Source organism: Urocitellus parryii, chromosome 5 (genome assembly GCF_045843805.1).
Source record: "Urocitellus parryii isolate mUroPar1 chromosome 5, mUroPar1.hap1, whole genome shotgun sequence".
NCBI lineage: Eukaryota > Metazoa > Chordata > Mammalia > Rodentia > Sciuridae > Urocitellus > Urocitellus parryii.
In genome coordinates this window covers 196,685,380-196,710,344 of record NC_135535.1, presented here as the reverse complement: position 1 = coordinate 196,710,344, position 24,965 = coordinate 196,685,380, and the positions used below count along the sequence as shown (strand labels likewise).

Genomic DNA, 24,965 nt, shown 5'->3' with positions numbered 1-24,965 from the left:
TTTAAGATAAGAAGGTACTTACGTTTGCATTAACTGAGGTTCCATAACACCAACGAAAAATCTTTCATGAACAGCTTTGGCAAGAGCAACAGCAGCAGTCTAGAATATAGTATGAGCGTAATTATTTTTTAAGGGAAAGAGATTAATTTGTAATATCAGCAAATCAGTTTGCACTCCCCAAGTTAACATAGAAAGTAAATGCTTGCCTATCAACCAAAAACCTAAATTAGAAGTTAGCTATTTGATTATTCACATTTTTTAATTTCCCAAAATAAGAGGAACAGAATGAAAACATTATCCCAATAACCTTGGGGAAGAAGTTAACATCTTCCCCAAAAGGAGAACCAGAGGTAGACAATGTTGTGAAGTCAGTGTTTGTTAGCACTATACTAGAATACTCAAAGAAACAGAAAAGGACATAACTTGAACTTTGGTTGGGTCAAGAATTGTTATACACACATATACATACAATTTTTAAAAATTTATTTAACTAAACATAGTATCCTAAGACAATTAGATTTACTTGGGGATATAAATTATGGATTCAAACAGATTACTTAGTTGACATATTCTAAATTTATCAATAAAAAACTAAAAACTTCAAACCTTTTGCGCTTCCTTAATGAGTTGATCACAATAATCAAACCAGGAAAGAAATGAAATTAAGGCTCGTTTTCCCGGAAATGCTGAAGCATCTTCTTTGTGACTGTACGAGTCCAAGCTGTGGACAGAGGGAAACAACAAGCCGGGGTTACTCGAGGGCAGGAGCTCATGCAGCACACATGGGAACGCCAGGGCACAGGGATGTTCATTATAAAATGAACTCAGAACACACGGTATGTCATGTCCACAGAGGCAATGCTGGATGACAATCACAGGGGACTTTTGGCAGAATCACAGGTAAGAGAAAACCTTTTAAATCAAAGATGTAAATCATTTTCACCCCTAAGAGGGAAAAGAGACTACAGCAGGATGGAGCAGGAGAAAAAACAATTACACAGCGCCTCATGCTTCTGCCAGCAGTCTGACCAAGGGATGGCAGTGAAAGGGGGAGGTTCTCAGCTGCTGGGATGTGAAGAAAGGGGGCAACAGAGGATCTGCAAAGAGAAAGCGGCTGCCCAGCTGCTCTTCTGGCCTTAAAATGCAATCCAGTCCCAATGTCTACCTGCAAGGTGACAGAACACAGTCTGGATGGAAAAGCACATGAAAAACAAGGAAGGGTCAAACATCTGGAGAAAAATAAAAGGGAATCATGTCAAAATAGCAGGCTGTTAATAGGTGGTGGGATTATGAGTAGTTTTGTTTATGCTGCTTTTTAAGAACTTATAAAATGTTCTACAATAATCATATATTCTTATAAGAATCGAGTGGGGAGTCCAAAAAGGTGGGAAGAGGAATGAAAGAATGAAGTAGGAGACATTCCACTCAAGCAGGCCACAAGACACACGAGACTGCTGTAGAGGCTATGTGAGTCATTTATCAGAAAAAATAGAGTCCTCCTTTAGATTTTTTTTTTTTTTTTAATAAAAAGAACCGGGTAAAGATACTGGGTATGTTTGTTTGGTTTTTTGTTTGCTTCATGGCATTATGGATTGAATCCACAGGAGCTCTACCACTGAGCTGCATACTCAGCCATTTTCAGTTTTTATTCTGAGACAGTATCTTGCTAAATTGCCTGGCCCTGAACTTGTGAGCCTTCCAAGTAGCTAAGATTATGGGCATGGCCACCACATCATACCACAGTTCCTGGTCTTAATGTAAACCCTCAAAAACTGATCAGCATAATAGACAAAATAAAAGTACCTCAACTATATAACAGCTGGACTGTCCCCACACCACCTTGTTACCACTCGATAAATTTAATGTACGCCTCCATATTCCATTTAGTGTCATTAGTAAAGATCAAAACTAAAGATTTTTATCATTGTGAAATAAAAACATTTTTTCGAATGTAGGTATAAGAGGTCACTTTTAGGGGAAAATACAAAGAATGGTGCTTACCCCCAGTTAATTGCTTCCACGGTTTCAATATCTAACGGGTCCACCGACTGAGGTAGGGCCTTGTACAGGGAGGCAAGCCTGTCAGTCAGGAGCTCACACAAGCAAGTGCTCTCAGTAAGGCACTTGGCGGCCGCCGGCTCTGGCAGACTCACCAGCAGCATCAAGCCCTCGCAGGCCTTCACAGCTATCCGGCCATCCTAAGGGGAAAGACATACCCTCCAAGTCGTGAACTAGACACTCATCAAGCTGGAAAAACTCAATATAAAAGGATTCAGTGTTTTACATTATTTTGACATTTATTTTCATTACTTGGGATTGAACCCAGGGGTACTTAAAACTGAGCCACTTCCTCAGCCCTTTTTATATTTTTGTTGAGACAGAGTCTTGCTAAGTTGCTCAGGGTCTCACTAACTTACGGAGGCTGGCTTTGAATTTGAGATTCCTGTCTCATCTCCAGAGTTGCTGGGATCATAGCTCTATGTCACCATGTCTGATGTTCTCTACTTTACATGCATGTGATCATGTTAAAGAGAAAAAGTCAAGAGGACGACTCACAGGACTTCTGGTGAGATTTAACAAAGAATTCACTAAATTATAGTCCTGGTGTGGACGAACAACAGGGGCCTCGGGCAGTGAGGTGACACTGAGGTCATCCAAGCTCGTGGACAGGTCGTCCATCTGATGAGGGGGCTCCTCCTCTGACTCCGCGGGCTCTACTCCGGTGGCACCATGCAGGTCCTCTGGCTGATGGGACTGTCCTGTGTCAGCTGACAAGGAATCTTCACCTTTTAATATGTCTTCTGAAATTACATTTGTTGCTCCTTTGGAAGTCAATGATTTCAACTTGTTCTGAAAAGAAATACAAACATATGTATGTTTGTATATTTGATAAGGTTCATATTATTAAGAACTTTATAACCAGAAATCATACTTTCATGGATTTTTCTATAACTAATATACCACATGTCTAAATAGCCATAAGTATTATGTAAAATGAAAATATCCATTTCTTTTCTCAATTATTTTAAAATTTTTGATGGTGCTAGGGATTGAACCCAGGGCCTCACACATGCCAGGCAAATGCTCTACACTGAACTACATTCCCAGCCCTTTTTATTTTCAGACAGGGTCTCACCAAATTGCCCAGGCTGCCCTCAAACTTGTGATCCTCCTGCCTCAGCCTCCCAAGTAGCTTGGATTACAGGTCAGTGCTATGGTGCCCAGCTTTGGACTTTTAACAAACCATGCTTTATATATAATTTTACAATTGCATAGAAATTAATGATACTCTTCATATTAACTACAAAATGTTTTACCCTTACCATAATGAAAAATATTAAAGATAACTATTTGATCACAATTAAAACCAACTAATAATAGTGTGTGCGTGTGAGGGGGTTCAATTATAGTTATTTTTTTCTTTATTACTAGGCTACTATAAATACAGTGTCTCATTGGCAATTCTTCTAAGATCATGAGGGTAGAAGACATAAAATTATAAACAAAAATACTTTAAAATCAAAAGTTCAGTTAAAAAGTTAGACTTAATTACAATTTCCACCAAAGTTCTCAAATTTTCTTAAATATATATGAACTTTTTCCTTATACTTCCTTATCCTTCGGCTTCATAAAAATACAAGAAATCACTCTGAGACATTTTTATTTGTATCTGAGGATAAGAAAATGTACTTGAAATGTTGGTGCCCTCTTCCACACACCCAAAGAAAATCTTAACTGCCGAAATTAATTAGTTTCAAGGGAAGATGCTATTTCTACTTAAATGTAAGAATAAATATCAGATCACACAGACAGGCTAAGGCGATCACAGGCAGCTTCCACACAGGGCCACCACAGCACTTGCTCATCTCAGGAGCTCGTTAAAGCTGAAGGAAGTCAAGGTTCTACTTCCAAAGTTACCGTGATTATACATCACTTTTACTAAGTTTTGTTTAGACCAATCTTCTTGAGAAATTGAGCACACATTTATTAGAAAAAAAACAACTCTATGGAACCCAGTGAATACGCCAAATAATTCCCCCCCCCTTTTTTTTTTTACAAATTCAACTTCAAATCAAAGTTTTTATGAATGTAAGATATTTCACTCCATCTAAAATACTAATAATATTGTTGGGGAAACTATCTTGAATAAGAACAAGAGGAAGAAACTCTCCATATAGTAGTATTTCTCAAAGTATAACCCAAGACTGTTGGCACCCTGGTCTTCTGTGGGGCTTGACAAAAAAACAGATTCCTGGGTCCTGACCTGCTGAGAATGTCTAGAGGTGGAACCAAGGAATCTGCATTTAGACAAGTTCCCTAGGTGATAGCAACTGCTGCCCAACTCTTGCAAAGTGCTTCCACTAAAAATGTCTCTTTCCATGTAAGGGATCTCACTGGTTCTCACAACACTTTTGGACACACAACTGTTGAACCTCTAAAAACCCAGACTTCCCTCCTAAATCACAGATTAGCAATACCAACCACCTGCTCATTGTCTCAGGGAATCATGTAGAGTACTCAAAGCATCCAGAACCAAAATTATCCTCTTTCCCTCAAAACAAGCTCCTTTGGGGCTCCCTTCTTTCCATGGGCAGCAGTAGCTTGACTACTTCAGGATCTGCTTCCTGTACCTTAGCAGTTATACAGCCAGGTAGCGCTTACCTCCAGGTCTTCATCTCAACCCTCTGCTGTAACTCAGGTACAGTTCTTTTTTTTTTTTTTTTTTTTTTTTTTTGTGGTGGGGGATACAGGCCATTGAACTCAGGGGCACTTGACCACTGAGCCACATCCCCAGCCCTATTTTGTAGTTTATTTAGAGACAGGGTCTCTGTCTGAGGCTTAACACCTCGCTTTTGCTGAGGCTGGCTTTGAACTTGCAATCCCCCTGCCTTATCCTCCCCAGCCATTGGGATTACAGGCATGTGCCACTGCACCTGCAGTTACAGTTCTTATTATTTCTTGTCAGGGTTACTCTGGCAGCTTCCAAGTTGGTTTCCCCACTTTTCTCTCTCCTACCAAAGGAACCCATTGTACAAAGTGCTGCTACCAATTTCACTTCTTTGTGTTTTGGGTTTTTTCTTTTGTTTTGTTTTTTGATGCTAAGAATTGAACCCAGGTATGCTTAACCCCTGAGCCACATTCCCAGCCCATTTTATTTTTTTATTTTGAGACAGGGCCTTGCTAAATTGCTGAGGCTGGCTTTGAACTTGCAATCCTCCTGAGTGGCTAGGATTTAGGCATGTGCCACTGTGCCTGGCCCCAATTTCACTTCTTAAGGGGCAGAGACTGTCATGTAATAATATTTCTGCTCAAGAAATATTGGTGGCTCCCCAGTGTCCACAATTAAGCGTGAATCTCCATCCTGCCATTCAAATCCTTTGGCAGCTCCTAGCCTGTCCAGGCTACTCTTACACATCTTAGTGTTTTCTGAACATATTTTATTCCTTATGTTCACCTAATCTTACCTAAACATCCATCAAGGCTCATTTCAAAGGTGACCTCTTTCATGAAGTCTTTTCTGATGACCTAGAACAAATGTCACTCTTCATCCTATGAGCACTTAGGGAATTTCATTTGAATCATTTTTATGATCTTCACCTTATTTCACCCTCTATCACAGTATCTGAACATTGATCGTCCCCTCTTCATCACACTGTAAACAACTTTGGGCAAAAACTATTTCTAACACAACTATCATATGTATGCACTTGGCCCATAGTAAGTGCATGTACTAGCTAATACGAATGAAAGAGATTTGACTTCAGGGGACACATGCTTGAGAAGTGCAAAATATTTTCACTACCATCTGTATTAAAGTATAAAACTGCATTTCTCTAAAGATCCATTCTTTCAAGGGTTAATTAAGCAGTTATTATACTGTACTAGATACTAGAGAAGCTAGGGAAAACCAAAGATTAATAAGACAGAGTCCTTATCCTCAAGGAGCTTATTGACCAGCAGGAGAATATGAAAGGCACATAAATAACTCCAATGCTAGGAATGCTATAATAACTGACATTAAAAGCTTGTGAATATGCGTATTTATTCAAAAAAGTGGAGACATCTACCACCTCAGGCTTTGGAGAAATATGTGCTATAAAAATGCTGCAAAGGGGCTGGGATTGTGGCTCAGCGGTAGAGCGTTCACCGAGCACAGGCGGGACCCGGGTTCGATCCTCAGCACCACATAAAAATAAAGGCATTGTGTTGTGTCCATCTTCCCCTAAAAAATAAATATTTGAAAAAAAATGCTGCAGAAAGCAGGCATGTCACCATTCTGAAGGGTGTTCTTCATAGTGGTTTAAATGTAAGTTTCTCTGAAGGCAGGAACAAAAAGTACATCTCACTATTTCTACCTATAGGCCTGAGAACTTCTTCTGCTTCTGACTTGTAGCTACATACTTCTGAAACAAGTTTTAGAAATTTTAAGAAAGAAAGAAATCAAACTTAAGTTTGGGGGAAAATCCATATCTCTAAAGTACACAAAGGATCTAAGAAAACATTAGCAAAAATGAACTTTGAGAAGAAAAATCTCATACTCAAACTGATCTATTTATTATAAAAGAACTGGCAAATATTTAGAAATATAAAATCATAAGACTATTCGAATCATTTTGAATCAAACTTGTAAAATAATAATGTATAAAATATTATGCACACCATGAAAAACAGGCATTCATAGTCTTTAACACTACCTACAAATTAAAATTCATATAAATTTTGTCCCTAAACCACTTACCTACCTTCAGTTAACAGTGCCTAATAGGGTCCTAAATTATTTCTTCAAAAGTGTGAGTAGAAGACAAACTCATCTATTAGAGTGGCTAACAAACACACAAACACACACACACACACACACACACACACACACACACCAAAAAAAAAAAAAAAACAACAACAACAACAATAAACTTGATAACACTCAGTGCTGGGTGAGGACAGGGAACAAAAGGAACTTCCAAATATTGTTGGGATGTGAGATGATAAAGCCACTTTGGAGAACAGTTTAGCAGTTTCTTATGAAAATAAATACATGTATATATGTATACAACAAACTAGTAATCCTGCCTCTAAGAATATTTCCAAGTGAAATGAAAATCTAAATTCAGACAAAAATCTGTGTGTGAATGTTTGCAGTAGCTTTTGTTATAACTGCTCCAAACAGGAAAAAACCCAAAGTCCCCAACTGATGAACCAAAACCTGTGGTACACAGGGACCTACTCACCTGAACAAGGGAACCAGAGCCTGGACAGATGTTGGCTGCACTGAGCTAGGTGGAAAAGCAGGCTCACATGCTTTTGAAAAGAGAATTGTCAAGACAGAAAACAGGCCATTACTGCTGGAGGCTGGGAGCGGAAGCATGGACAGCCAAGGGCCTGGGGGTGGGAGATGGGGGGCAACCTTGTGCCTAGACTGTGGTGGTGGTTACCCTGTTTTATGTGTTTGTCAGTTCACAGAGATATAGACCAAAAGGAGTAAATCGTGATGCATATAACTTACACCTTAATCTAAAATGAAAGACAGACAAAAGAGATTTTTTTTTTTTTTAAATAAAAACACTGTAGCTATTTTTTTTTTTTTTAACATACTCCTGTTTTCACTACTGGAACAAAGAAAGCAAATGCAAGCAAAGAATGCACAAAATTTAATTTATACTTTAAGACTGAAAGTGAAGTCCAAAACATCAACTGACTTAAGTAAACTATGATTTGATGATTATGGCTATAAAACAGCACAAATAATTAGAGCAAACCCAGCTGCCATATGAGGTTGAAGAGTGATTTTTCACATCTTTCCAAATCTGCACATGTCCTCTTTGCCCCACGCTAGATTACCCCATCACACAGTGGAGCAAGCCTGGCTGAATCCGTCTGATCTGAACTGTGGTGACTTCTCCAACAAGCTGTAATCAGATACTGTCTAGACCTGGTACCGCCCTATGTATCTGGCTCAACTGCATTCTTTGAAAATCTCTTTTTCCCAGGAGATTTCAAATTAGAATAAACAGTGATCTTTTTTTTAAAATATTTATTTTTTAGTTATAGGTGGACACAATATCTTGATTTTATTTTTATGTGGTGCTGAGGATCGAACCCAGTGCCTCACGCATGGTAGGTGAGCGCTATACCTCTTAGCCACAACCCCAGCCCCAAAACAGTGATCTTAAATGAAAAACAATTCTGTGAAATGAAACAAGCTTTCTGTTAACTTGCAAAGTGTAATTCCTCCTTAGCTTACTCACAGAACTCAATTTTCATAACGATCTGCATGGAGGCATATTTGGGGTTTGAGAAGCATAGCATACCTCCAGAAAAAAGTTAACCAAGTAGGGATCCTGTTTCAGCTTCGCACACACAATACAGAGGAACTGAATCTCTTCATTTTCCGTTGGTGTTGCAAGGACTTCACCACAGAGTCGAATCAGTTTCTGTCAAGAACATTTTTAAAACCTTGAAAAAGTATGTAAATAGCCACTCATTTGCTTTAAGGATATTTAAATATTTCAACTAATGCAAATACCTTGCATGAATTAGAACACTAACAATATTTATAATCACATATAAAAATAAACTTAGTAATAGTAAATTTTTCAAGTTCATTAATTTAAAATTTTAATGGGGTACATAATAAACTCTTTTCACAATATCATAGACATAAAGTAAAAAAAAATATAATAATGTATGAAACTTGAAGAGAAATAAAAAGACATAAAGTACAAGTAATATAACCATATATAATGAAAACTCAAGTATTTGCTAATTTGCTTATTATTTTTAGAATAATTTCCTTTATTGACTTTATTCTTGGGAAAATATCAAAATTATTCTATACCAAAAGAAATCAAACCAAATGATTTCATGCAAGGGGAACAACAGACCTGCACTGGCCTGTGCACGTTGATGTGTGGAAGCAGAGGCTGCCGGATTCTTCCCAGGAGCTTAGTGTAGAACACCAAAACCTGCTGTTTCATTCCTGGAGGGCACTGGTTAGGAAGGAAAGCAAACAGGAAGAGAACAATAATGCAAACACACCTGAACGCCTAACACAGAGGAGGAGGGACACTTGCAAATGCGTTCCACCTCCAAAAGACAAAATGCAGTTGGCCACTGACTTTGTCAGAACAAAATTTTCAATTAATATTAATGTCTGGTATTCTAGAAAAAAAATTATACATCTGAGTCCATAATATAGTGCAGAAAACTATAGCTTCGAGTGATTACAAACAGTGATAATATGCTGCTAAGAGTTGGTTCAGGCAACATTAACCTATAAATGCAAGGGTAACACAAAACTATAGTAGTTGATGCCCTGCTGGAGCAAAGGCAGAAGCTTCTGACTTATACTAATGACAGGTAATCAATAACATTCTATTATCCACACACAGGAGCAAGAAAGCCTCCTAATACACATACTAATGTAAAATTAATCCTATGGTACACACTGTTGTGATTTATTCTAAATTTGCTGCAAAAGTATTTACAATGTGATAATTATAGGCAAAGAATATTCACTAAAAAAATATTTGTAACATGCCAGTTATTTTAAGTATTTGCTGAAAAGTAGGTAAACCTAATGATAACTCACACTGTAGATGAAGAGAACATGAATCAGCAGCTTACATGTTCTATAATTAAGCACTGATACTTCCTTCCATTTAAAATATGATCATAAAAGGAATCTTCCCAAACCATCATCATAGATGTGCTACCTGGAAATAGTATAAACTGTAATCTCAAGGACAATTTTTTTTTTTTGTACTGGGGACTGAACCCGGGAGCACTTAACCTCTGAGCCACATCCCCAGACCTATCTATTTTTATTTTGAGTCGTGGTCTCATTAAGTTGCTTAGGGCTTTGCTAAATTGCTGAGGCTAGTCTCAAAAGGGTATCCTCCTGCCTCAGCCTCCTAAGCCACTGGGATTATAGGATATGCCACCACACCAGGCTACAAAATGATATATTTTTTAAATAATTTTTTTCATAATACCTTTATTTTATTTATTTGTTTTTATGTGGTGCTGAGGATTGAACCCAGGGCCTCACATATGCTAAGCAAGTGCTCTACCACTGAGCTACAGCCCCAGCCCATACAATGATATTTTTTAAGATAATAAGTTTCTTGCACTATTCAGGTAAAATGCTAATAATATTTATAATCACCTGTATCAAAATAAATTTACTAGGAGTACAATTACTCTTTGCTAAAAAAAAAAATCAAATAATACTTATACAGTTTAGTGTTGTAGAATCACTTTCTCCAAGGATAGGGGTTGGGGAGATAGGCAGAAAGACAATGAATTACAGGTTATTAGGAATTTGTGGCTTAGAAAATATAAATTGAATGCATTTAACCTAAAATTGAAATGTATTATACACTTAGAAGGAAATTGTCTTTAAAACTAGTCAGAATTCTCTTTGGTATTAAAGTGTGTCCATTATCGTTTCAGTTTGCCTTTCACATGTTATAGAAGTTCACAGAATAGAATCAGAGATTTTTAGAGTTAGGGGAGGCTCCTGATCAATCACTTCCATGCTCTTTTTTTTTTTTTTTAAAGGAGAGAGAGATAATTTTTTAATATTTATTTTTTAGTTTTCGGTGGACACAACATCTTTATTTTATTTTTATGTGGTGCTGAGGATCGAATCCAGCGCCTCGCGCATGCCAGGCGAGCACGCTACCGCTTGAGCCACATTCCCAGCCCCACTTCCATGTTCTTAAAGAGCAGGAAGATTAATCAAAGAGACTTGCCAAAGGTCACAGTGTGTCAGTGACAAAGCTGAAATGGGAAGCAAGGCCTCCTACCCAACCCTAGGCTCCTCCTCTTCCCTCACACTACCAAGTGGTCTCAAAACTGCTCTAAGTACAGTCGTGCACTGTGTGACTTCATTTCAAAGATGAGCCACATATATAAGGATGATCACCATTAGCTTAAAATGGTGCTGAGAAATTCCCATCACCTACTTTTACTATACCTTTTCTATGTTTCAATCCCCATCAGTGTTTTACAACTGCCTACTGTTCAGTACAGTAGCATGCTGCATAGGTTTGTAGCCTAGGAGCAACAGGCTGGACCATATAGTCTCGGCGCGTGGTAGGCTATACCATGAAGGTCTGGGTAGACACACAGGAAATCACCCAATGACACATTTCTCAGAACATATCCCTGTAATTTAGTGATGCATGAATATAATTTGAAAGTCTCATGGCATAAAATGTTATTTATAGGACAGTATTACCTTTGCAAAGATATTTTCAAAATTCATTAGGCCTAAAATTTTGAATTGGTTCCACTCATCAGTTCCTTTAAATGTCAGAATAATCAGTGACATTCTCTTCCAGGACTGTGAAAAATAATTTTTGTAACCCAATTGTCCCTAGGTTTTTTTCCCATTTTCTTTGATTCTGGGCACATGGACTTGAGTTTATTTTCATGAAAGTTTACCCTGGAATCCAAGTGGTCCAGGTACCAGCTGTTGTCTGGAGCACTTGAGAGCTTTGCTATCTCAAAGGATGGCACCTTTGTACAGGCCATACAACGTTTATGCCCCAGGATCTGGACTTGAATCCTGCCATGTGCGATGTGGACCTCTATAATTTAACTGGCCATTTCTTTATCTCTAAGACATCACTGTATGTATTACATGCCCAAGAACATGTTGTGGAGTAGGAACTTACATCAGCTTTCCCTAAGGTATATAATGTTTCCAAGATCTTGTGATGGAGCAAATATTCCATACATGGCCCAGTCTCTCCGGATTCCCGCTCATTTTCTTCCTGAACCAGTATATCTAACATCTGTTCCAGATGGGATGGAATGTTCGTGTCAGTCACTGGGGCTTTGTCATCTGGATAGTAAAAAACAAGCTCATCAAAGAAATATTCAAACATTTTAAACTGCATATTTGCACCTAAAACAACCTCTATTTTTCCCTATTCCTATTCACACAGAGAAAAATCTGAACTACACACTTATGTTAGGTCTATATACATGGTATGATGACCTTTGTGAGAATTAAGATGATGCTATTCCATATTCTTATTCAAAAACTCAGATTCTGAAATAAATTCTATCAGCTAATATTCATCCATGATAATATAGAGTGAGTCATTTATGTGGAAAATGGGAAGATAATTGGTAAAATATATGTAACATAAAAATTTTCTATGTACCTGTAATTTGCCTTTTTTTTCCCCACATAGCTTAGAAGATGTGAATTTTAAGTCTCTTCATATAAAAATAGGTTGGCTTTGACTATTGAGCTGAGAAACCCAGGACATATGGAAATGACAGGTTCTATTTTTTTATTGCTACTACAATTACTTTGTAGCTTTGGGAAGTCGGTCACTTAATGCCCTCAATCCATCTCCATCTTTTAAAATATGAGGAGCCAAAAGGAAACCTACTATTAAAATTTCTGACATCTCCTCTCATTGATAATAGCTATTACCAAAGTTTGTTTTTCAAAGTTGCTTCTTAGAATTCTTACTAAAATTACAGCTTAAAAAAAATAGAAGTTGGATATTTTTAACATCACAGTTGGACTTGGTTTTACTCATCTTTCCATACTGCATGAGGGTTAAATTATTCTTAATAAAATACAAAACATTATAGGCCATTTAAATTCAAAATATTTTAGGAAATGCCAAGCTCTAAGTTCACTTAATCCTTCTACAGCTTGTGCAACACAACCCCTATGAGCTATGTATTGATACATTGCTTCATACATAAGCACATATGGGTACATAAGCACAGTTAACCATAAAACTAAGCTGGATGGAGAAAACAGCGGAAAGAGAAGGGTCACCCTCGATTCCCAGGAGAATACACATATCTAATTTGATATGGTATGGACAGTTGTGAAAAGCACTTGGACTCAAGTAGTGGTTGTTACTTTTAGCTGGATGACTCAGTATAGATTATTCAAGCCTCAGTCACCAACATCTATAAAACACAACTAAAATACAACAGTATGTGCTATTATGTTTTCAGTGAAATAACACATGTGAAGTCCAGTGCCTTAGCAAACAGTAAAAATTCAAGAAATGTTAGCTTATAGGTCTAATTCTGTATTCTTCTAAAATGAGCAACCTCACACTAATACAAGACAATTTATAAATTTGTTTGTAATTTGATTTTTAAAAATGTTTTCCCTATAAATATATAGCTAAGTATAAAATACTCCAGGAAACAATGAGTGTTCAAGCATGATTTGATTATAACTATTCATGGGGAGAAAGTGACCAGAAAGACTTTTTAATTTAAGAAATAAATTAACTAAATTTAATTTGACAGTATCAAAATCCTAGCTCTCTGGAAGACAAGACTTAGTTTCTGCCATCTAAACTATCAATGTCCTTGTACCTCGGCACATGCTAAGTCTTCCACCTGAAATGCCTTCACTCTCCCATCTACCTCACGAACTCCTACTCATCCTTTACAGCCCAGCCCAGGTCAGACACTGCTGCTTCTATTTCTTCCTTCCTCATTCTCTTTCTGTACCTGACACTCTTCTTGACTCAGGTTTTGTTATTTATCCCTTACTTCATTGCAACATACACACTTGTTTCTGCTACTAGGTGGGGAAAACAACTTTTAAAGCAAGAACCTGTGCATTTGTTTAAAGTCCTGAAGAAAGAAAAAAAAATCACAAGGGCTAACTAGGAAGAGTCATTTGAAAATGCAGACATATTAAAAAAACAAAAAAAAATCACTTTTGTAGATCTGTTTGCTAAACAAATAAGTTAAAAACTAAATTTTACATTTAAAGATATATATTTTTTTCCTAATTTTTACTCATTGCATAAATATGAGTTGTGCTATTAATGCAGGGATGCTCCTTCTTTTATGTTGTATTGACAGCTGCTTTTGTGTTGTGACAGCAGAGCTGAACAGTTGCAAAGGAGACTGTATGGCTGACAAGGCCTCAAGCATTTTGCTCTCTGACCCTTTACAAAAAACTTGTCAATTCAAAGGGGATATGGGGTGGGGAGCATGGGAGGAATAGATGAACTTTAGATAGGGCAAAGAGGAGGGAGGAGAAGGGAGAGGGCATAGGGGTAGGAAAGACAGTGGAATGAGATGGACACCATTACCCTAGGTACATGTATGAAGATACGAATGGTGTGGCTGTACTTTGTGTACAACCAGAGACATGAAAATTGTGCTCTAAGTGTGTATTATAAATTGAATTGCATTCTGCTGTCATATATAACAAATTAGAATTAAAAAAAAAAAAGCTTGCTAATATCCTTGATGAAATCTATTCACATTCCCCATATTTATCCTCCATTCTTTCTACTCAGTGAGAAAAACAGAAGCAACCAGAAGGTAACTTGTAGATTCCCTATCCAACTTACCTCCCTGCTGTACTGGTCCTAGTTCTGCTTCCTCCCTTGTTTTGGCAGGAAGTGTCCAGTGCCTGCCGAAGGATGGGCATCCGCCAGCACACTGGATCCTAACCCTCTTGCCGACTGAAGGTACTACTCAGAAACCACCTTGGTCGTTCTTGCACCCACCTTGTCCTCTACTAGAATGTTGCCATCAAAGTACAAAACTGCCACGTCTTACATCTTTATAAAAACATAAACCCCCTCTTATCCCCAATCTCCCTCTTGCTTTATGCTAGCACACCTCGAGAGAGCAGTCTATACACATTGTCTATACCTGCTTTCCACCCATTTTCTTCTACATTTATTCCAGTCAGTACTTCTCTTTTCTAGCTGCCATTAAAATGGATTTTATCAAAAACATTAATGAGGTCTGGGGTTGTGGTTCAGAGGTAGAGTGCTGGCCTGGCATTCATGAGGCACTGGGTTCAATCCTCAGCACCACATGAAAATAAATATTTTAAAAAAAACAAAACACTAATGAATCTGGGCATGGTGGTGCATGTCTGTTATCCTGGAGACTCGGGAGGCTGAAGTAGGAGGATCTTGAGTTTAAAACCAGCCTCAACAATAGAGAGGCACTAAGCAACTCAGTGAGACACCGTCCTTTTCTAAATAAAATATAAAATAGGGCTGGGGATGTGGCTCAGTGGTCGAGTGCCCCTGAGTTCAATCCCTGGTACCCCACCCCCCAAAAAAACCCACTAATGAGCTCCTTGTGGCTAAAGCCAGTGATCCATTTTTCGTCTTCATTAGCCTGCCGTCAGCATCATGAGACAGAATGGACTCCTCTTCTTTGAGCACACCATTCTCTCCTGGCTGTCTTCTACCTCGCTGAGAAAAGCAGTTTGCTTTGCTGTTATCCTCCCCTTCCCAACCTCCGAACACTGAGCCCAAAGGTGTTTTTTGAATACCTTCTCTTTCATCTCTCCTTCCTCCCTAGATCTCGACATGTGGCTTTAAATCCTACTGACATACTGATGACTCAATTTCCTATCTCTGAAGTCTAGATGCCTGTTGGAAATTGTCTACTTGAGAAATCCAACTACTTGATAGGCCTCTCAAACTCAACAAGTCCAGAATTCTCTTCCAAACCCACTCTTCCCTCAGAGCTCCTATTCTCAGTAAGTGGCACCTCTAATTTTCCAGCTTCTTAGGCCCAAACCTTTAGTTACCTCCTATGACTCTTACATCCTCATATCTAGTATCCACCAACCAACCTTCCTTCAAAATACATTCAGAATACAATCAATTCTTACCTTTTCCACCCAGTCTAAGTCACTATGATCTCTCGCTTGGACAATCCTTGCCTGACCCTTCCACCAGCTGTAACCCACTGTCCCTTCAATCTAATCTTTCTCATAGGTCAAAGTGATTGGGACTTGCCAAGCAGGCAGTTCAGCCCCAGGGTTTGTGACCTTGGTCCTCTGCCTGGGACACTCCCCCGGTCATCCAGCTGGCTTAGTTCCTCTCTTCTTTAGATTTCAGCTCAGATCACTTTGGGTGTTGTGGCTTTCCCTAACTTAAAATAGATAACTGCCCATTGTTACCCCAGACACATACTTCTAACTCCATAGCTGGCCTTATTCTCCCCTTTATACCATCTGGAACACTATGAATCTGCCATTATTGTTTGCCTCTCTGCTAATCAATCCATAGAATCTATCAGGACAGGGAGTTGTCTGACTATTCTATCCCCCATTGCCTAGAGCAATGCCTGACACGTAAATGTTCAAAAAGATACATTTTAAAATGAATAAATGAAGATAAAAGACAAAGTAAAGTTAAAAATGTTTAAAATTAAATATAAACTAATTTTGAAATTTTATTTTAAAATATATTTTAGTATACCATAAATTTTGCTTAATTAATATCAGCATCATTCCTTACCTGAAGTCTCTATGTAGTAATGGGTAATTGCCTTCCAGTGATAAACAAAATCTTCTTGTAGAGGAAGAGAAGGAGCGAGCTATACAAAAACAAAGAGACCAAACATTTATGAACATGGCATTAAAAGTTTCCTATAAAGTCTAACTCTATGTATTATGCAAATGCAGATTAAACAAGGTTGAGCTTTAATTTGACTTGATGCCAGATATCAAAGAAACAAAATGAGTTGGATTCAAGAATTAAAAATGATTTATTCAAAAAGAGGAAAATCACATTTATCAACATTATTAAAACATGATATTGGGCTTTGCCCCTTCCCTGTAAATCTGTGGCTTCAAAAGTAGCTATATTAAACAAAAACACAGCAATATTCTATACTGAGGGGTCAGCAAAATCAAATTATTGAGGGGGCTGGGGTGGTGGCTCAGTGTTAGAGTGCTTGCCAAGCATGTATGAGGCACTAGGTTCGATTCTCAGCACCTCATATAGATAAATAAAATAAAGGTCCATTGACAACTAAAACATATTTTTTAAAAATCAAATTATTGATAACCAGAGATCTTTGTACTTAGGACTTTGAAATACAGAGTGGTAAAGAGCTGCTATGCAATTAGTTACACATCACCACTATTAAAACACACAGCAAAAGCAAAGTCATAATCGGATTAAACTGTTCCCTACTTTTGGTGACATATTGATGCAAATCTTTTTGTGTTTAAGCCTGGATTCGGCAATGCATCAAAATAACTACATGAATGAGACGCTATCAATTTAAATTCCACAAAGTCAAAGATGTTTTACATTTTAAGCTTTGAAATTCACTTCAGAAGTTTTAGACCAAAATTACATCCCTCAGTCATCTTCCTGCAAATGGACAAGCATTTCAAATGGATGTGCCTTCCCCAACATATTCTTTTCCTGAGATAGAGAGCGAGTGCTCGCCCAGCCATACTGTTGTCAATTTTTGTAAGAAGTACAGAGTTGACGCAGCTTTAAGAACAACGAGGCTTCTCTTCTGGGAACCTGCAGGACAGCAGAGGAATCTCCCACTTTCATATGCTTCCTCCAACCAGAGGGCCTAAGGGAGGCCAGGTTACTCTGTACTCCTGCTTGTTCCACTTTGACTTCTAGATGCCCTCACTATTGACCTCAAAGTTGACAACCCTTTCAAAATAATCTCTAAACTACTGTGCAAACTAAATATCAGTCATGGACATCTTAGGTGTTTCAACCCAGAAGAGGAAATGAAAAAAAATAGATCTGAAAAATGCTCAGTGATCAGCACATCTTAATGCTAGTGGCTCTTCCGCACCAAGCAGAACTGGGTTAAGAGAACCTAAATGTGCACCTCGTTTCTCCATAAAATGCTGTGAAACCCTTTTTAAAAGACTTTAAGGAGTTAAAACCTGTGGGAGTACCACACTTCAAGGAGAACATGGGGAGAGAGACACAGGAAATTGAGAAAAAAAAATTGTGAAAAAGGAATAATCTTTCTGAAATTTTCAGATGAAAAGAAAAAAATCTTTTAGTGGGCTTCTTGGTTTCATAATCTTCTTCAAAATACAGAACATTTCCCTAATTTTTTGGACCTAGCTTTTATAGACTACCATTCTATTGCTCAATGTACAAAGAAGCAGAACAAGCAAATGGAATTCCCCAATTCAAGACCTGAACCTCGGTTTGGTTTGGTTTTCATACCCAAGACGCTTCCCAACTCAGCGACATCCCAGCCCATTTTGTTTGTTTGCTTCTTAATTTTTTAAATTTTGAGACAGAGTCTCTCTAAATTGCTTGGGGCCTTGATAATTTACTGAGGCTGACCTTGAACTTGTCATATTCCTGCCTCAGCCTCCCTAGCCACTGGGATTATAGGCTTAGTTTAAGTGCAAATGTGGTGGTGTGATAAATTTTTCCAAGGAAACTCTTAGGACTCTATGGAATTACAGCATCCCTTTTCCAGGTCATTTTACCAGTGGGACTTAACTGTAAGTCACCAGACCACAGAAGTCTTTCAGGATTTGTACTGCGACCTCTGCTGCAGAATATAGTCAAACTCAAAGCAGAACAGTGTTTAGTTACCTCTCCCCAGTGGGTAGATAGACAAACAATTCCAACTAATTGCTAATATTTGAGATTAGCAACAATTTTACTCAAACGTGAATAAATTTCCTTATGCCAAATTTCCTAGTTATTAATTTTAATATGAAAATTACTTGTTTCATCATTGCATTAAAATATCCACACTCTGAGGATGGGGATATGGCTCAGTTGGTAGAGTGCTTGTTTAGTATGCGTGAGGCCCTGAGTTCAATCCCAGCACAAAAGAAAAGAAAAATCATGCTCTGGATTTTAAAAGAGAAAGAAATGTGTGTGAATCAGCACCAGGAGATTCTAATTTAACTTTTTGCTATACAGAGATTAAATTTCTAAAAATTCATGCAATTACTATCTGAACCATGAACATCCAACTGGGACTATGTTCTCTGGGAAGCCTCTCCCTTCAGTACGAAGGTTCCCTCTATCAGCCTGATGCTCTCCCCCAGTCTATCCCTTCATCAGTGTTCATTAGCCATCTCCTCCCCTGGACTATAAACCCCTGGTAGATGGGATGGTGTCATCATTTTCATCCTTCAACCTCTGGTTTTTGGCTCAGTGAGGGCACAACGTCAGTGTTCAATAACATTTGTTGAATGGCATGGCAGTCTCCACTGTTTGATGAATTGTTACATTACAAAGTTTACACACACTATATGGTCTTAAATTCTCATAATAAACTTCCATTTCTGCTCAGATGCCTATAAAGATCCAGACCCAATTAACTGTCTTGTCATTAGGATACAGTGCTTTTAAATAGAAACCTGGACTTTCTCTACAATGTCCAACACACCAAAGAAACTACATTGATAATTCAAATGACAATTGGCGTTCAACAGCCGCCTCCGCTTTCACTGTCACAAATCATGACATTCTACTCCTGGATTTTTTTAAATGCCTCTTCCCCTCCCAGCTTTCTTAACATCCTTTCCTATCTTCTCTGCCTCTCCATAATCCAGCAAGTCTCCATTCCTCCAGACATTCTCCAACTGCTCCAAAGTGCTTGTTCCCAACCTCAGACCTCACTGGCCTGACCAAACAAATCATCCAAATAATAACAATAATGGTCAGAATTTACTGAGCACTTACTAGGTGCAAGGTACTGCTCTAAGAACTTCCTGTACATCTCATTTTAATCTCTCCAACAATTCTAAAAAATGGATCTAATTCTTTCCATTTTATATCAAGGAAACTGAAATGTATGATGACTTTGTAACTTGTCCAAGTAAAGAAGTACTGGACAGGCAAGAATGGAACCCTATTGTGCCTGGCTCTAGGGTGGAGGTCACATTCTTGTGTATTCCTTATTCTAAGATTTCATTTGTTTTGTTTGTTTGTTTGTTTGTTTGTTTGTTTTTAGAGTGAGAGAGAGAATTTTTTAATATTTATTTTCCATTTCTCGGCGGACACAACATCGTTGTTTGTATGTGGTGCTGAGGATCGAACCCGGGCCGCACGCTACCGCTTGAGCCACATCCCCAGCCCTAAGATTTCATTTGTGTATTTGTCTGGCTTCCTAAATTAGACTATAATCACTGTGACAGATATACCTGGTTTCCCCAGCACTGTGTCATGCTTTTATGGCAGCTCATAAAACATCTGCTAAATAAGAAAAGGACTGAGGTCAGAGGTCACCTGTTGGACAAAAATATACCTAAGAAAACACCACACACAGCTAGGGATACAGCTCAGGGGTAAAGCATGCTTAAGACCTAGAGATCAGGCCCCAGCACTGAAAGAGAAAACATTACATGTGTTTGATTTGAGGTTTAATTCTCAACACAGAGTAGATTTTTTAAAGAACTGCTGGTCCCAAAAATTATCATCTATATTCATCATTATATAATTATCATCTATAATTTGAAAACACTGCATCTGAATGCTAAAGAATGACCTCCATGAAATTCCTTAAAATAGATAAAACTTTCTTCCCTGACACTGTCCTTTATCCTCTCTGGAATAAATCTGTCCTCAAGGGTGGAATTGCTTGGAATTTAGGAGGAACTAGCGCCTGACACAAAGACTAAATTGTACTGAATGAAAAGTGTGTCCTTTATTCTTTGGAAAGGTTGTGCTAACTATCCAATCCAGCCTGGGAACTAACTTTACCAGAGGCCTAACTTCAGACTTGAGACATGTGGCAACTAACAGAACTCAGTCCATTTCACAAGACTCTCCCCAGCCAATCATTTCCAAACTGAGGGAAGAGTGTCCTTTCTGAAAAGGAAAACAAGAATCACATTACAGTTCTTGTTTTTGAGCAAGTGGGAATTTCTCTCCTACACTCAAAATACAGCCTATCAGCTTAGTAACACATTTTCAAATACTACTCTTTGAAATGTGTTTTTTATATTTTCCTCTTTGTAAGTAGTTAACAAGAAGTGAGGAGACCCATTAATTAAACAAGAAGGAAAACTCCACATCTACCCTCATTTAGGTGAATATGCTTCTGAAAAACCTTTAAAAAAAAATGGGAAGCATGATCCAATTGAGTATAAAAACTTAAGAAAGTGACAGTACAAATGGTTGACAAAGCCTTATTCTGCAGACCCTCACAGTAACAACTGAAAAAATGTCACATTGGCCTCCAGGTACAGGGTTCCATCCAACCTCCATACAACCCTGATAATTATATTAACAGGAATGCATCAGAAATTAAAAGGAGTACAGAGAAAAGCTAATGAACTGAGGGATGGTAAGGTAAGTTTTAGAGAGGAAACTATCAAGCAAATAATACATGGAATTGAATAAACTAATCTTGGGTTATGAAAAAACATTCTTCAAATTCCATGAGATGGCTTATCTGTCATGACATATGAGTTCAATCCCAAGAGAAAGTTAAAAGGGGAAAAAAAAAAAAGATACATCAAAACATTTTCACAAGCTGTACCTCCTCTGGAAGTAAACTGGGTGAATGGTATCACAGCTACAAACATTAGCAGAGGGCAAATGAAACAGTGCATTTCCAAGCTGACACCTTACTTTGGAGGGACAGGGGAATATAAGCCACTCTAACCTCTCACTCACCTTAGTAAAGTCAGAAGTGGATATTAAAGAGCCAGACTCACATAACTTACGGGGATAATTTGGTAGATAATATATACAATCATAAAAGATTATGACAGAAAACACAGGCCTCAGGACAAAAATGAATGTTTACTGAAGAGTGGGAAAGCCTCTTTCTATGTGCTTATTTCTGTAAGTAGCCTGATAGGAAAAGGATAAAAATAATGGAGGGCTGGGGCTAGCTCAGTGGCAGAGCTTTGCCTAGCATGTGGGAGGCACTGGATTCCTTAGCATCACATTAAAAAGTAATAATAATAAACAAATAAAATAAAGGAAAAAAATGGAATAAATTTTTATTCCCAATTATCCCAGTATCCCAGTTCCGTTGAGTGCCAAAAGTTAAATGATTTCGGGTGTTTTAAAAAATAACTCAAAATATATCATTTTCCTTGTCAATTTTAAAATCTTTCACACCATGCCTGTGTCTAAAGAAATAAAACTAAAAATCGTGCCTTAATATCCAACTGTCCTGTCCCTCCTGGGTAGCTCCAAGACACCTGCCTTTCCTGATCTGATGTTTCCTCAAGAGCTTTTTCTGGGGCTAATTATACTCCACTTTTTGTTACCCGACCATAAAAATATTCTGTCGTCCTTGGGTTTTTTTTATTTTTTAAAAATCGTGTGGATTTTAAAGTGCTGTATCACATAATCGGAACATCAAAAGAGAATGACTTTTTTTAAAAAATGGGCGAGGTAATTGTTACCTCACAGAATGCATTATTCAATATGGGAAATTCTCGCAGAATAAAGTAAACAACTGAAGTAAAGCAATTGGCCCTTTCATTACTAAAACAGTGACAGGCTATTCTGTTGGGTTTCTCCTCGTTCATTTGTCTGCTAGGCTCTCTGAACACTGTCCCTCTGTGCTGGCGTCTAACTCCTCAAAGGAGGGCACAATTGCAGGATAAACCAAGAGTGTCCAGGAAGCGCTTTAGACAAGGAAACAGATGGTCTCTGCTGGGTGAGCCTGGACGCAGTGGGAACGAGCTCGCCGGGACCTTGCCCAAGCCTATAGCAGATCAATCAATAAGGTCCAGCTGAGCTGGCCGCCAGGCCCGAGCAGGCAAGGCTAGCACGTTATGAAACTGGGTCTGGCCAGCTGCTTCCTCGCCTGTGTCCCCTCGGCCGGATCGCACCTCTCCCTGCCCACCCTCCACCTCGCAAAAAGCAAAACAAAACAAAACCCAGCCCCGCCGCGTCCGCTCGTTTCTTTTGTCCTGCTCGGCGCTGGCCACCTTTCCCCGAGGGCTAACGGTCGGGGCGCCGGGGCCTCCCCGGGCCGCAGGTGCGGTCCGACTCCCCGACCCCACCGGCGGGAGGAGGCGCCCCGCGAGCCGGGGGCGGCCGGTCTGCGCTCCGCTGCGGGAAGGGGTCCCCGTCGGCTCCGAGCGCGGAGAGGGCCCGCCGCTCGCGGCGCCCCCGGCCTCCACTCCGCGGGCCGCGCCGCGCGCCGAGCCCCGCCGGCGGGGAGCGTAGGCCCCGCCATCCCCGGCCTGCCGCGCGCCGCGGCCCGGGCCTTACCGCCTCCACGGCGTGCTGCAGGATGGAGGTGAACTTGGAGAACATCCTGTCCCGGGACTGCAGCAGCTTCTCCCGGGACGACCTGGAGAGCTCCTCGATCCGCCGCCGCCGCCCCTGCTGCGGCTGCCGGGGCCGCTCCAGAGTGAAGGCCGGTGCGAGCGGCGAGTAGGAGCAGAGACCGCGGCGGGCCCGACCCGGCCGCGTCGGTGTGCGGGCGGCTGCGGCGGCGCAGGGGCGCGGCGGGCGGCTCGGGGGTCGTTCGGCGCGGACTCGGGCCCCGCGGAGCTGTGGCGGCGGCGGCGGCGGCGGCGGCGGCTTGGACACGGTGGCAGCCCGGCTCGGGTTCCTTCCGCCCGCTCTGCCCGCCGCCGCCTGCAGGGGGCGCCGCCGCGGCCCGGGGAGGCCCCGGCCAGGCCGGCCCTGCGGCTGGGCGCCGGATGCCACGGGGGCGGGCGCGGGCCCGGCAGCCGCCGCCCTCCGCGGGCTCGGCGCGCCCCGCAGCCCGCGCGCGTGTTTGTACTCGGCAGCGGCCTTCGGTTTTGTTTCTCTGGTGGAAGTGAAATGCCGACTGTGTAGGGCCACGGGGCCCTTCCCGTTTGTGCACCATGTTCAGAGGGTGGTCATCTGAGGACAGGTTGGAAGACTGGTAAAAACGCACGCCCTGATGGACAGGCCAACGGACCGGAGGTGCAAATGCCGAGAATTCGAACAAGTCAGAAATGCAGGTGAAATGGCTTTGCTCACTGTAGAACTTGCCATCATTGTTATTCAGCAATAAAGCAGGAAGTCCCCAGTGAACCAGCGGTAGTTCAGTTACATAAATATGGTAATGTACTGTCATCGTTAGTAGTAGTATTTGTAGTGGGGATTGAAGCCACGGACGCTTTACCACTGAACTACATCCTGGTCATCTTGTGATTTTTGTATTTCGAGACAGGGTCTCACTAAATAGCCCACTCTGGCCTCAAACTTGGGATCCTCCTGCCTCAATCTCCCCAGTGGCTGGGATTACAGGTGTGCACCACCGTGCAGGGCAATCTACGCGTTTGATACATGCAACAATTTAGTAGAGCATTTTCTGTTCAGTTATTGGATGATACTGGAAAACATTAGTGAGGAAAAGAATCCGAAAGGATTCTAGGAAATGACTAGGACTGATAATGGAAGCTACAATGTAGGCATTTAGGTGGCTTCTTAACATACTGTGCAACAGTCTATTAGTCAAGCCTGGAAAAAACTGTACAGGGTGGAAGATTTTAGCTTTTGTGGATACAATTTTACGAAAACGCCCATATCCTGGAGAGCTTTGTGTTTGCTTTATGCTAGTTTTGGTGTTTTACCAAAAGAAACAGCAAGTTTTTGATAAGGGTGGAGTAAATTTTGCACAACCACTGATGAAAATATGTATTTACAGCTGAAAAAAGAAAAAGCAGAAAAAGTCACAGCCCTGGGGAGGAGAATTAAGGAGCCGGGCTGTGGAGCTGGGTAGCCTGTTTAAATCCCATCTGTCACTCACCTGGGGCAAGTTTGTGCTTTGTTTTCTCATCTGCAGGAAGGGGAGAGTCACACCGACCTCATTGTGGAAGTTAATGACTATCAATCACTTCAACAGTGCCTAGTCCATAGTAAGAGATGCACAGGCTTTAGTTATTGTTAGTAAGAGTAGTTGGCAAAATTGTTGAGCCCCAAATTAAGATTTAAGGAAGAGATTTAGTCTTGTCTTCTTTCCCCCTGCTTTTGTTGCTTAAACCCCTGTTTCACTCAAGGGCCAGTAAATCTGACCTAAAATTTCTGTAGTGAAGCCCATGCTGGGAGTCTTCCTCTGTTGTTTGCTAAACACTGAATTGTTTTCCTTCTCAAATTCTGGCTCCTGTTCCTGTTTCAACTAAGAACACATCATGTTATTATTATTATTATTATTCACAAAGTTTAAGATGGTTAGTCATATTATTAACCATAATTATTTTCCTGGCCTAATTGTCATGCATTTATATGGCATTTTGT

General features: G+C 40.0%; 1 protein-coding gene across 1 annotated transcript in view; it reads right to left on the bottom strand.

Annotated features, from left to right (window-relative positions):
- The window catches only part of Fhip2a (FHF complex subunit HOOK interacting protein 2A), a 36,963-nt gene extending 13,771 nt beyond the window's left edge, over positions 1–23,192 (bottom strand). Inside the window, exons 1-9 of the mRNA XM_026389182.2 lie at positions 22,962–23,192; positions 16,281–16,359; positions 11,679–11,848; positions 8,880–8,984; positions 8,307–8,429; positions 2,557–2,850; positions 2,002–2,198; positions 607–721; positions 23–99 (exon numbers count right to left, since the gene is read on the bottom strand). Coding sequence (XP_026244967.1) covers positions 23–99; positions 607–721; positions 2,002–2,198; positions 2,557–2,850; positions 8,307–8,429; positions 8,880–8,984; positions 11,679–11,848; positions 16,281–16,359; positions 22,962–23,006 — 1,205 coding nt within the window. The 5' untranslated portion in view covers positions 23,007–23,192. The remainder of the gene's footprint in view (positions 1–22; positions 100–606; positions 722–2,001; positions 2,199–2,556; positions 2,851–8,306; positions 8,430–8,879; positions 8,985–11,678; positions 11,849–16,280; positions 16,360–22,961) is intronic.
- Positions 23,193–24,965: the final 1,773 nt, after the last annotated feature.